General features: G+C 36.1%; 1 protein-coding gene across 4 annotated transcripts in view; it reads left to right on the top strand.

Annotated features, from left to right (window-relative positions):
- Positions 1 to 13,208, top strand: part of HHIP (hedgehog interacting protein) — a 106,666-nt gene extending 93,458 nt beyond the window's left edge. Inside the window, exons 12-14 of one of the 4 annotated variants that reach the window (XM_062199555.1) lie at positions 3,773 to 3,921; positions 6,442 to 6,570; positions 7,394 to 13,208. In XM_062199555.1, the coding sequence (XP_062055539.1) occupies positions 3,773 to 3,921; positions 6,442 to 6,570; positions 7,394 to 7,404 (289 nt within the window). In that variant the 3' untranslated portion in view covers positions 7,405 to 13,208. Of the gene's footprint in view, positions 1 to 3,772; positions 3,922 to 6,441; positions 7,325 to 7,393 lie in introns of those variants that run through there. The other 3 variants (XM_062199553.1, XM_062199554.1, XM_062199552.1) reach the window with 3 other exon arrangements.
- The last annotated feature ends 455 nt before the right edge of the window (positions 13,209 to 13,663 follow it).

Here is a 13,663-nt window from a genome sequence, read left to right as displayed (position 1 = left end):
GACTTCATTCAGTACAACCAAGGGTCCAAAAGTTTACAAAGTAACTATTGGAAAGAAGAACAGGAATATGTAAATTATTTTTATTAGACCATACGTTAAAACATCTGCTTCCCCCATCCAATAAAAATATGAAAATGTGTTAATCTATCACAGATATATACTCTAGATTTTTATTTAGAGTCCATCTAGGTATATATATATATGTAGTATTTATATTACACAAGATGGGCTCTTACAAATGAAAATAATAATTAATTTCAATTGAACTATTTCATTCCTCTCTTTCTTTTCTCTTCATCCCACATGAAAAGATCCTATTCTTTTCAGCAAAAGGACAATGCCACCGTAATAAAGTGTGAGTGGAAGGCGATGGTTGGAATCACCAAAAATCTAAGTCAGATAAATTTTAATAAGTTGGCTTAATTGCCATCTGGAGGAGAAACTCATTCTTATGTCATGCTTATTTTGACTTCTTAGCCCTTTGTTTATTTACTATAATTATAGTTAGCTCAGAAATGCATAATTTACAATGAATTGTGCCTATTTTGAGGTAATTTAAGCAATAGAAATGTAGCAAGTGTTTTCAGTTTTATGTTTATGATGTAAAATTATAGCAATTAGATTTTAATGATCTCCTTCCCCTAAATAGTTCATATACTCCAAATATCATCACTCAGTCACATAGAAAATAAACATCCTTTGAAAATGTCATATGCTCATTAATTTCACTAATTCAACAAATTTTTATTAAGCATCTTCCATGTGTTGCACACTCTCTTAGGTCTGAGGAGACACTAAAGAAACAGGGAACATTTGTCTTCATGGAGTTTATATTTCAGAAAGCATATTTTTGAAAACTAAAGATGTACATTCAATTTAATTTAATAAGCACTTACTACTTATACAATATTTTTCTAGCTCCCATGGATATCAGAAGATAAAATATTTCTATGACTTAAATGTCATCTTTCTATAACATCCCCCAATTCTAAACTAATTGCTTTCTCATCTTTATCCCTATGATAGTTCCTGTGTACCTGTTTCATAACAGGTATCAGGACATTATACTTTTTTGTGTGCATATCTGTCTTGTCTTTGGTGGGCTCCATGCAGATCTGCACCCTGTTTTATCTTTTGTCCCAGTGAAGAGCACATATCTGCCCAAGTATACAAGTGAACCTGAAGTTTGAGTAGGTAGCTTCTGCCCACTGCAAGCTTTCATTTCAGAGAAAAAAAAAGCAGGCAGAGTAACCCACGCTTGGAGGAACAAAGTCCTGTAAGAGACAGGCATTGCTTCAAGGTTAAGGGAACCTCCACAGGATAACAGTTTAAAAGACAAGGTGAGGACTTATTTAATGTGCTAAGTGAGGAATGCTAATTATCAACTTTGTAGACAAAAAAAAAATAAATTTCCCAGGTATTTAAATTATAAAACTTGAGGGAATCACAAGGTGTATCTATTACAGCCATACAGAAGAAGCAGCTAAACAAATTCAAGCATGAAATGACTTCTCTTTAAAAGACTGCACTGCTCAATCATAAACTATCTTACGGTCTAATTTGTGTCCCCATCTTGCATTGCCTACAACATGATATGTTTTTCACCTACTGTATTTCTGAGTCTCTTCTTGAATGAGTCAGAAGAGAGTAGACAAGTGATTATGTACAAAGATGAGATATACAGAATTCTACAATTTCAGTACCAATAAAATTGGAACAGTTCCTGTTCACTGAATGCCATGGGCTGGAACTCCAAAACACTTCATAGCTACTGAGAAGCTGCTCTTCTGGTGTCAAAAATTCCACCATCATCTCACAGACAAGAGAATCTTATATGAGAAATAGAGCAGACTTGTGATAAAGAAGAAGACAAAGGCAAGGCCCTTCATTTTCTTGGCAAAAGCACAGTCTCTCTACCTCATCCCATCCCCCTCACTCCCAGGAATACTGCTCTGGGGAACACATGGAAACTATTTGTTCATGTTTTCTCAATGGAAATATGTTCAGTCCATGGAATGCCTGAAGGACAGACCTTTCACATAAATTGACCATTTCCAGATTTAAATAAGAGGTTGAATGGATTTAAGGGAGTTTTCTGAATTGCCACATTAGTAGCCAAACACAGTGCTTTCAACAAAGATTCAGACTTCTATTGAAGAAAGGAGCTAAAGAAGTCACTATGCATTTTTTATGTTTTGGTTTTTAATCTATATGGTTTTGAGTTATTATAGAAATCCCCTGAGGCCAGGCCTCAAATTGCTACCACTGTTATATTGCCACAGGCACACAGCAAGGTAACCTATCTCAAGAAAATCCAGTCTACAGGGCTTGATTCTTTGTCTCAGAAAGCTCTATAATTTGCCCCTTGTGGTGATTTTGACCCATAATGATCACCTTCTTTGTTATGGCACTTAAGGAGCCCAACTGCTTTGCCTTCCAAATACTGGTGCCTTGAGTGGTGATGAAAACATTTGTTTACATTCCTAAATTGAAAAGAGACTTCTCACCACACTATGGCACAGGCTCCAGTGACTGACAGGAAAATGGCGCTGCACTTTTTCCAAAGATTAGGTAAGGAGCTCTTGTGACCATGATTCCAGCCTGACCCAGCTGGAACAATAGTTTATTTCAAAATCAGTAAGATCCATATAAACTCACCTGAAGGCATCTTTACTTCCTCCATAATTGATAGCCACAGCAGAGCACCTAGAACAAAATCTGTGACCTTTTACATTGCAAATAATGTAAAATGTAAAATGTTCTTGTCGGCTACTATTCACTTTATTTTTCCCCATAGCAGGGCCAGATGAAATTATAATACATCAATATACATGCATATGTGTACACACATACTATCCAGATCCTTCTTTTCATAAAAGCTTACACTTTGACTGAATTGTCTATACACAACATATATTATGCTGGCATTTCAAGGCAAGGCTATCTGAAAAAAATGATCTTAAAAGAAATGTAAGATTAAAATGGAAATTGATTCCCAAGCCTTTCAGGCTACAAGTATTCATTTTGGCAAATACCTTCGGTCCCAATATGATATTAAGAAGAGAATCCATCCCATATCCTAAACCCATGAAGTATATCTAGACTTTACTATTTAAATTGCAGCTCCTGGAAATACTCAGCTTCCACACGTATAGTCTCAGTGTAATTCAACCTCCATTTTTCATCCATAAATTGTGATCATGGTCAAGTTTCTTAGAATATTGATGTGTTCACTCGGGTTCAAAACTGGTTAGCGTGGATGTACTTTCTAGTCTTAGAAAGCTGTCAATCTGATTGGGTCACTTAAGAGGAAGGTCTTTTTAGAAAGCAAGGGGCCGGTGCTGTGGCTTAGCAAGCAAAGCCACTGCCTGAAGTGCCTGCATCCTATATGGGCACCAGTTCGAGTCCCGGCTGCTCCACTTCCGATGCAACTCTCTGCTATGGCCTGGGAAAGCAGTAGAAGATGGCCCAAGTCCTTGGGTCCCCGCACCCATGTGGGAGACCCAGAAGAAGCTCCTGGCTCCTGGCTCCTGGCTTCAGATCGGCCTAGCTTCAGCAGTTGTGGTCAACTAGGGTGTGAACCAGTGGATGGAAGACCTCTCTCTTTTCTGCCTCTCCTTCTCTCTCTGTGTAACTCTGACTTTTAAATAAATAAATCAATCTTTAAAAAAAAATGAAAAGAAAGCAATAGATAAGCTACAAGATCACTAAACAGGCTTCCAGTATCGATTTTCTACCAAAACACATTTTCTGCTGTTGTCTTTCCATGCAGACCTTTGATGCCCGAGGAATGCAGGGCCACAGTGCAGCCTGCGCAGACGCTGGCTTCCGAGTGCTCCCGGCTCTGTCGGAATGGCTACTGCACCCCCACAGGCAGATGCTGTTGCAGTCCAGGCTGGGAAGGGGACTTCTGCAGAACCGGTGAGTATACCCTTGTCCCTAGGAAAGACTGGGGCTGGAACAGTCCGCAGGTACTCGAGAACTCAAACATCAGCTGTTTCTTCTAGAATTGTATAGTGTTGAAAAATAGTTTGCCATCTATAATAATAGTCACGCTCTTCTGTTTCTGAACTTAGAAATGAAACCTCTCCCATTTCCTAAGTGGAAACTAGGCACTCACGTAAGTTCATCCTTAGCATAAAAGACTTTTAAACGACTGAGTCCTTTCATAAGGCAGAAGAATGAAAACAGCACTGCCAGGTCCTCTCTGCTGGGCTCTCCGTCCTGGCTTCTGAGATTTCACACTAGCCAGTGACTGAGTGTTTGCAGGGCCGTCTCCAAGTGCCAGCATTTTCCAGACACCCCATAAATGCCCTCCCTCGCTTTACTGCCTGCTTTCTGGCTTCAGCACACTGCAAGTGGGGGTTTTCAGTGAGTGTGATTAAATACGAGGGGGAAATGCAATTATCTGGAGGCATATTATGAGATTTTTTTTTAATTCTTTTTGCCACTCCCTTGTGAGCCATCCACTAGGTGTGCCGCTTCTCAGAAAGAGGGAAGGAGATTTGCTCTGGGGTTGTTCTCTCAGTGTTGTACACTGATGTTCAAGTTCTGCTTGGTGTGAAGTAAGAAAACTGGATACATTCAGAGATATAGGGCTAAAGTGTTTATGTTGAAAATGCATCTTCACCAACCAGCATTGACAAATTACTTTGAGAACATTGTGATCCTTGCTATTTGAAATATTGAAGTAATTCTTGTTAATGAAAACTAAAGTCCCAAATTAATAGTTAATATTATTCTTAATTTATAAATACTATCATTTTTCTTATACAAAAGATGTATTTCTTTTAGAAAATTACAATCATAACTTGCCTACTTTATATATGATCTAACCACACCAATCAACATTTATAGTTATATGTGAGTATGGTATACATTTGAAGCTTAAATTGCTTCAGCATTAATGACATTAGGTAATTAATTTAGTACATGTAATTAAAATCTGGGATTGCATATCTAGGAAAGAGCTATCAATATTAAAACTCAACAGAAATTAAGTAATTACATTATTTAAAGCAAATACTTTATTGACCGGTTCAATCTCCTTTTCCACTAGCTGACCAAAAAATAAGAATCAATATTCAAATATAATACCATTCAAATTCCTGATAATCTGCCATCCTTCTGCTTCCTTCCTTGCCTAACAATTTCTATTCTCTCTCTGCTTCTTTATGTAGCATTCATTCTGCTGAATTCTATTCTGCATTTACTAACCTGTTGTATCACCTTAAGTCATCAGTTAACAAATTCTTACTGAGTGCCTTCTAGGGACAGGATGCTTAAACTTAGGGTGAACAAATTGTTTTGCATGCAATAGACATTATATATACTTTAGTAGACAGTAATAATATGTGATGTAAAGGAAAATATGCACTTTGAGTTCACATAAAGTTTCATTCCAGTAAAAACCATCTTCATCTTTTCACCAAAAAAAAATTAAGTAGTTTTAGTACACAGAATATGTCCAAATCATGTTATATAGAAGTAATCTATTGGGATATTTTAGACCAAAAGGAGAACTTTATTCATATATCCACATAGTTGACTCAACTCCCACAAATTGAAAAGAGAAAATAGTCGGTTTATTTTCTTCTAATGCTTTCTTTTTCATGCATCAGCCACAGATCACCGGATTTTGATTAAGGTGAAAATGACCTTGTCCTATCAAAATAAAAGGAAATGTATTCAAGGGATTTGATTCTGTTCACAGTGACTGCACAGCCCAGATTTATCTTCTCAGTAAATAGCAATTAATTTAAATACTTGATTTTATGTCTCCCTTTGATTTTAGCAGTATGTCTTCATAATCCCCATTTAGAGTGTAGTGGTAAGAAGTCTTTAATGAAGTAATTCTGGGCTGTCGTTTAACCACAAGGATCATTTCTTAGAACATCCTTCTTTAGCCAATTGTACTGAGCCCAGGAATGGCCTCAAAGTCTGACCAGAGAGTGAAACACGCACGCTGTGCGCCTTGGCAGCAAGGCGGAGGAAGAACCCAAGGGAGTCCATTTGGCGAATTTTCCATCCGACTCACATCAAGAATTGACCATTCCTTTATGCTGTGTTGGAGAAGCCAGGGTCACTGTATCTCTGTCTCTCAGGCTAGGACCCACGTTGAGTCCCAACCTGGGGGAAGGGAAACATAGGTTTTTGGAAAGTTCTCTGGAAATAAATACAGAGAGCTGAAGGGATTGAACACTTCCTTCTCAGAGTCAGTTCTGCAAAGGATTGAAGTAGCTTTCCATGATCTCTGCTTTTCTAGAAATATCTCCCATCCTCTGCTGAGTTCTAGCCCCCAAATAATATGGAGTTTGTGGCCAGCTAGCTCGTTGTTTTGCTCTCTTCTCCTGCTCATTAAGTATCTGTCGATCTTCTCTCGGGTGCTGCTCTGACATACGGAATGACAGTGCAATGTTATTGTTGTTTTTCTTCTCCCAGCAAAATGCGAGCCACCGTGTCGCCATGGAGGTGTCTGTGTTAGACCGAACAAGTGCCTCTGTAAAAAGGGCTACCTTGGTCCTCAGTGTGAACAAGTGGACAGAAACATCCGCAGAGTGACCAGGGCAGGTATTCTTGATCAGATCATTGACATGACATCTTATTTGCTGGATCTAACAAGTTACATTGTATAGTTTCTGGGACTGTTTGAATACTCCTTTCCAATGGGCATTTATTTTCATCCTGTCATTAAAAAGAAAGACTGTTATCCTGCTACACACTTCTGTGATTTCATTTTCTTTTATTTAAAAATAATTTCTGGAAATGTGCAGATCCTCTGTGTGTATGTTAGCACGTTTGTTCACATATGCACGTACACACACACACTCACAACTCCAATATACTTGGTTGCATAACAGATGGATTTTTTAAAAAAAAAAATACTTCCTTGTGTGGAGTAATTTACACAGAAATTCCATTGTAAATTGATAACGGAATTTTTATGTCACCAGAAGAGACTATTTGACTTCCCAGGAATTTTCTGTCTGTAATAACTAAAGTCAACTTTAATAGAGTTTTGAGACATTACTGTGCAATCTGATGGATATAATAAAAAGCAATATTTTTATATTAAAGGACTTTAATATGAGAGAATGTTTCAGAACTCCCTGATGAATTTCTGAATGAGCAACTTGATATAAAATTGTAATCTTCCTTTTTATCAATGTATTCGATTAAAGAATGTTATGCACTTACCTTTTTATTGGCAGAGAAATCTGGTTACTCCAGCTTAATCTCAAGATTGTTTTCAAGTGTTTTATAATTAAATCATAACAGCATATTTTAAAATCAGTCTTCCTAAAAGGTCTGCTTTTATTGTATATTTTATTTAACAATAGGCACTGGGTTTGTGTTACATATTTATATTTTTTATTTTATTTTTATAATATAGACATCACCTAGATGAAACACCTTTACCCTCTCCTGTAAAATACTAAAGTTACATTTTTCACCAACTTAATTGGAAAGAAGGGGAGTGAGAAAGCAGTCTTTAATGTGATGTGGATCTAATCTAGCAATGTATCCTTTTGCCAACATGTAATCATTAACGACGGATGAAAAAGCAAGAAAACAGCTAATCCTTATAAAATTCCAGCATTAAACATTTGTAAAGTGCTTTTCACCATAGCAAGACCGTCAGAGTATATGTGATTAGAATGTTGTCAATTTCACACTGAATCGAACCTCACTGGAGAAGAGCTCACTGGTTTTGAACAAATTTTGGCTATGTAAGCTGTCACTTGTACAAATTTTTAATGTAATAGTTCTTGCCAAATATGACTTCTAAGATACATATTCCTTCAGAACTCAATGAAAATACACCTTGGTTAATGTATCAATAAATATTCTACAACTGTTCAGGTTTTTAGAGAACTGACATGTTCTAACTGAAAAGTGCAAAAACTCTGGTAGATCGATTTTTTTTAATGGTTTTCCAGGCCAACCCTCCAGGTCTGGATTTCAACAAAAGTCTAAGGCCTCTTTGCACTACTGAGAAAACACATCTACTCATGACAAGTGCACACCCATTGCACTGTCCTCCTTCTGTAAACATCCATTCCTCTAGAATCTAAATTGTAGTGTAGCATGGATTATGCAGCACCAGCTGACTTTCCAAACCAGCTCCTTACCTTTAGGAATATGAGCTTCAGTTAAATAAAGATCTGGTAGCTAGTAATTCTCTATGGGTTTTAAGTGCGAGATTTGCAATTAAGACACAGTGAGCATTTATATAGAAACCACAATGTAGAAAGGTTGGTTAAGTGCACTGCTCTTGTCTTCCATATATGATTACTTAAGTTTCAAGTGACCTCATGCCAAATGGAAATGGGTTGAGAAATCTTGGTTCAGTGCTTAGTGAACAATAGCCTGCATTAAAAAGTGCATGCATAATTTTGCACGATTTAGATTCAATTGACAGTCTATTCAAAGAAGTCTCAGGATTAAATGAGCATGGAGACCAAATTGCCCTCTTACCCCAGAAAAGGGGTGGTCCTTTCTAGTCACTCTAACACTTCATTGGCCCAACAGTGTGACAAATCTTGCAATGAACCATGCAGTAGCCTGCATCTGTAGGTTAATAGCAATCTTTTGTCTCCATTGCTTTCTCTTCATAGCCCTTTAACTGAATTCCATCACAGAAAGTTTTACAATTAAAAAAAAAATGTCCTGACAACCATTTTTGTAAATGAACCTTACCATCTAATCGTCCCTTATTCAACGTGGGTGACATTAACAAAATGTGAACTTCTTGTGAGGGAGCCAGCTGTCGAAATCTGTCAAATTGTGCAGTTTTATTACACATTCCCTCATTCATAGCTTCACCGAACACAATAAGGACACTGCTGTATATTCAGTGAAATCTGAAAAATCAACTGTTGTTTCTTATGTTTTTAATCTTTCCATCTTTTCCTCTGAAGAGAAAGTGTCCTGTCGCCACTAGTTCTACTATTTAAAAATATCTATTAAAGGGGCCAGCCTGTTTCATACAGCCTTTTCCCAAGTGAAAGAGTTTCATGTGGGTTTAGCAAACCATGTACCCCAGGTGTCAATTGCCTTTCCTATTGTGACTCATTAGAACAAAAGAGCAAATTCCTCAAAAAAGAAGATAGCACAATCCATGGATATTAAACTCAAGCAAAGAAAGTAGAGGCATGAGAGTCATTTCTTTCTGCCCTTAGGAGAAAAGTAGATGGTGATGGCTAATTGATGGCTCCGTATTTGAAACGAAGTGGTCAATTCAAAAACAATCTCTTTGACCTTTCCTTTTAAGTAGGTTTTTTAAATGCATGACTGGGAAATTATCTGCAGTGATTCGTGATGAGAGGCAGGTAGGAACTGATTTAAAAGTACTGCTAAGAAAAAGTTACTGTTCCATACATGGGAGGCAACATCTCCCACATTCCTAAAAGCACACAAGGCTAACGTCCTTGGTATGAGTGCTGATGTGTAGGAGGAGGATGAAATAAAGAAACAGAAACGTGACCATTCTAGAGTTTAAGGCTTGGGTATCAACTAAGTGTGAAATGATGCCAGAGTAGTTTTAAACAATTAGAAACCAATTTTCTCTCATCGGTTTCTGCCAAACTCTCACACTGGATTATAGAACTAGTTCTCTTGACAGTTATTGAAGGCATTGATAAGAAAATTGAATTGAGAGATCATTGAAGTTAAAAAGGAGGAAAGATTTAAGAGTGATAGCACAAAGTGCTTCCATTTATATTTTTCTTCTTGGAACTTTATTCCAATGTAGATTCTTAAAATATATCTTTTATTTTATGACAAGAACTCAGATATTTTCTCAGATTAATGGGCTATCTTAGGAAGAAAGAACAAGAAAGAACAAGGTGTCAGAACACAGACATAGACGTAGACATGTCCAAAATAGGAAACTTCTTTTTGTCATTTGCATTTCTCAGAGCAATCTCTCTTCTTCCCTATTTCTTTCTTTGCAAATAATTATATTTAATTTGCTTAACATTTTAAGTCCATATTTTAATATTGTTTTTATCTCTGGATCATAAACTATACAATGAGACTACTAGATGTAAAATAGGAACTTAGATGCTACTTGCAAGGTCCTTCAAATGCATACAATTTAAACTTAGTCCAACTTTCTATTAAGTCTCCTAGCTTTGAAACACTAAAAGGGAAACAGCTCAGATTTTTAAGAGGAAAAACAAGATATACCATGGGCAACTGTAGTTGGCCAATTAACAAAATCATTTCTGAGCTTAGACTGTTACCTCTAGTATCTGTCTTCTCCCCCTCCATTGTATAGCTGTTACCCACAATCTTTGTCCTTTCCTCCCTCCACGTCTTCATTTTTACCTCTTTCCTCTTCCCACTCCTCTGTTTTTTATTGTTTTTTCCTAAATAAACATGTCTTCAGTATATGCATAATTAAGGCATCCTAGAGTAGTTTTCTTTTGCTTTTGCTTTTTTGATTTCTATTGATCTCTTCTAGTGTCACATTTGGTCAAATTTGATAGCAACAAGAACATTGAACAAAGAGCTAGACTGATCCATTACAATCACTGAAAGTAACCAACAATCCAGATATTCCCATTCAGTTATTCTATCATAGCTACAGGAAAGATATGGAAAGTAGCTCCACTCGAGAGTTTAAGCTAACAAGCAGGAGTATTAATAGCTATTTCCCACCCAAGCAACAGTCCTCTCTGTAGAATCTATTATAGGGGAAAATCATTGCAAACCTATTAGGAAAAAATAGCAAGTGTTTGTTAGTCTATGTAGACCTTGGGATCTTCTTTCCTCTACCCATGGGATGAGATTTGGCTTGCAGAGAACCCAGACCAAAGTCCCATGCCCAGAAAATATACCCCCAAGAAGTTGGTGGACCTATTACTGGCATTGCTAAGAATACCCTCAAATAGGTCCTCTTTTGAATATCTGAAGATAAATAATGTTATCTTATTTTACCTTCATTCTCTTCATCATTGTATCTTGGTCCCAACTCCCAGTAGTAAATATGATGCTAAAAAAAGTGGAAAATCCAAGAAGAGAAACATATCGATATTAAAACCATGACCACAGAGCCTGCCAAACAGTAACCCTAGCCAACTTAAAGCTTGTTCCTCTTAAGTGTCTCCTTTGAATAAGTTTGGGAAACTGCCTTAAGATAATAACATTTTGGGAGAGTAAGATGTGTTCCTGTGAGCGTAAGTCAATACTGTTGAGCTGTTTTCTTAATCATGGACATGGTTGCTGAAGATGCTGTAAACAGGTTTGTTCATTTGTGATAAGCACTCTTAAATTCCTCATGACTTATGAACCCACGGTGCATCCATGATATCTGCCTTGCTTTCCCATACATTTGTATTGGACATATAGATGTAATTTGAAAAAAGAAAACATCAGTGATGGATCCCAACATAAAGCCTTACACCTAAAATCTGTTATTTTTTTAAGGCCAGATTACACAGTGACTTTAAAACATAATATCAACTCCTCATTAATTCTAAGGTTATCTCTGTCATGCATATCACAAAGTCAGAAGTCATTTTTCATTCATAGTATTTTTTGTTTTAATATGTAGATTATGTCTACTTAAATCCAAAGTATATGTATTCATAAAGACAAGCTAATGTGAATGCAAGGTGCATTTTCTCAATCAGCTATCATTTTTTTTGAGTCAAAAAACAAATCATCTTTTAGAACAGAAGATAGAAAGAACTGAACATTAACAGTGATGGAAACATTCATGATAACTAAATATAAAATAAGCTTTGTGCTCATGAGTAATCACTAATTTCTGAACCTTTTCCTTTGCACTAAATTACTAGGCTATGGCTCCCATTCATATGAGCAAGGTGTGATCATATTCGATATGATCTACTTCCCAAATGAATGTTGTATGCTTCTTTACTTCATATTCTCAAACCCTGAGACATGACATTCCTAGAGTAAATTAAGATTTCATATACTGTAGAGCCCCTCTCATAATTCTGTTGTTGAGAAACCAAATTGGCAATCTTATGACATAGATGTTTCCCATGTCTCATTATGTTCACAGGGTATGTTTGGACATGCATTTCACCAAGAACCATGTAGTAACAAGATAAATGATAACTGAGACAACTGAGGTACTATGGAATTTTTGGAATTTGATTGCCTGGGACATGCTACAGTAGACGATTTATTTAAAAGAAGTCCATTTAATTAAAATGAAAAGATATTGAATCATAAATAATAAGTATAAAATAATACTAAAATGAAAATTCTATGTGTTTCCTTTCTCTGTGATTTTTTTTGTTCAGTTTAAAAGAACAGTAACCTTTTTAATTTTTCTACCATTTTGACTTTCTTAGTTTTCCATTTTCCTTTAGGTTGTTGAAAATTAGGGAAGTTTGTCCATAGCCTTATTCATAGACAATGCCAGAATCAACCTTTACTTGGATTCCTGTACATAAGAGGCAGAAGGCTATACGTACAGGTTAAGGGAGCATGGTTAATATTTGTACTAGCTGAATTTTCTATAAATGTTCTGAAAAGTGACGAGCAAATTCACTGGCTCAGATGATCCCTCTGAGCTTGAATTAATCCTCTTTATTTAATCAAGTTATTAGAATATGAAGGTTTTTTGTGAATGATACTATAGTATTCAGCCATCCACCCATTTATTAACTCAACAAATATTTATCAAAGTGCCTAGCAGGATTATCTGCTGTGGAACAGGCAAGGATGTTTACAGGGAGGTTGTGAGGCTGGTGGGTATGATGAACCTGTTTGAAGTGAAAGACAATAGTCACATCCACCTAGCTCCAGTTTGGTGCAACATTAGAATCCAGCAGTAATAGTACAGATGGCCTAAGCTACACCTGTGTGTATCTGTATGTGTGCACACACCTATGTATATATATTTATCTATCTGTACAAACACTACATATGTATACACACTATCTATGTAATATATAATATATGTATAATGCATATAAATTCTAACAAGTGTATTTGTGTTATCTTTAAAATAGAACAATTGTATCTTGAAGTGGTAAATGCAGAGAATTGGTTTTATTGTTGATCTGTGGATTTAATGATTTTTAGGTGAAAAGGATGTTTAAGTGTATAATTTCTTTTCTTAATTTAATATATTTATGTAAATGCATGCCTGAAATTTGGTTAGATTGGCTGTGTTTTGTGTCTTTTAACATGATCAAATGTATTAAACTTTATCTTATGACTTACACATGTGCTATTTCAAAATTCTTTTTTATCTTAGAATTTAAGAGAAACGTTCCCATATATTCAGGCTTATTACATAAACACTAATTTTTAAATATGCCAAACCCAAAGAACTTCAAAATGTTCTTGTCTGTTGTCATTTTTCATGTTCTAATTTGAAAATTTTTCCACTCCCCCAGATATAAGCCAGTCTTAAGGGTCCGTTTCATTGTATCAATAGATTAAACAACCATGAAGATCCAGTGATTTGAATTTAATTTGCAAGTGACTTAAGCCTAATGTTCAAAAATAAGGAAGAATTAACAAGGAAAGATATAGGAAAGTAGTTAAGAACACTGTTGCCCAAATTAAAGTGATGAACGGGCAGGGAAAAAAGATCATTCCTTCAAACTTTGCTGCCCTTGCCATCTTGCTTCTACCTTATCAAGAATATTTGTGTAAGCTCTGACCTGAATAT

This window comes from Lepus europaeus, chromosome 8 (genome assembly GCF_033115175.1).
Source record: "Lepus europaeus isolate LE1 chromosome 8, mLepTim1.pri, whole genome shotgun sequence".
Taxonomy (NCBI): domain Eukaryota; kingdom Metazoa; phylum Chordata; class Mammalia; order Lagomorpha; family Leporidae; genus Lepus; species Lepus europaeus.
The sequence above is the reverse complement of the archived record's forward strand: the minus strand, read 5'-3'. Positions and strand labels throughout refer to the sequence as shown.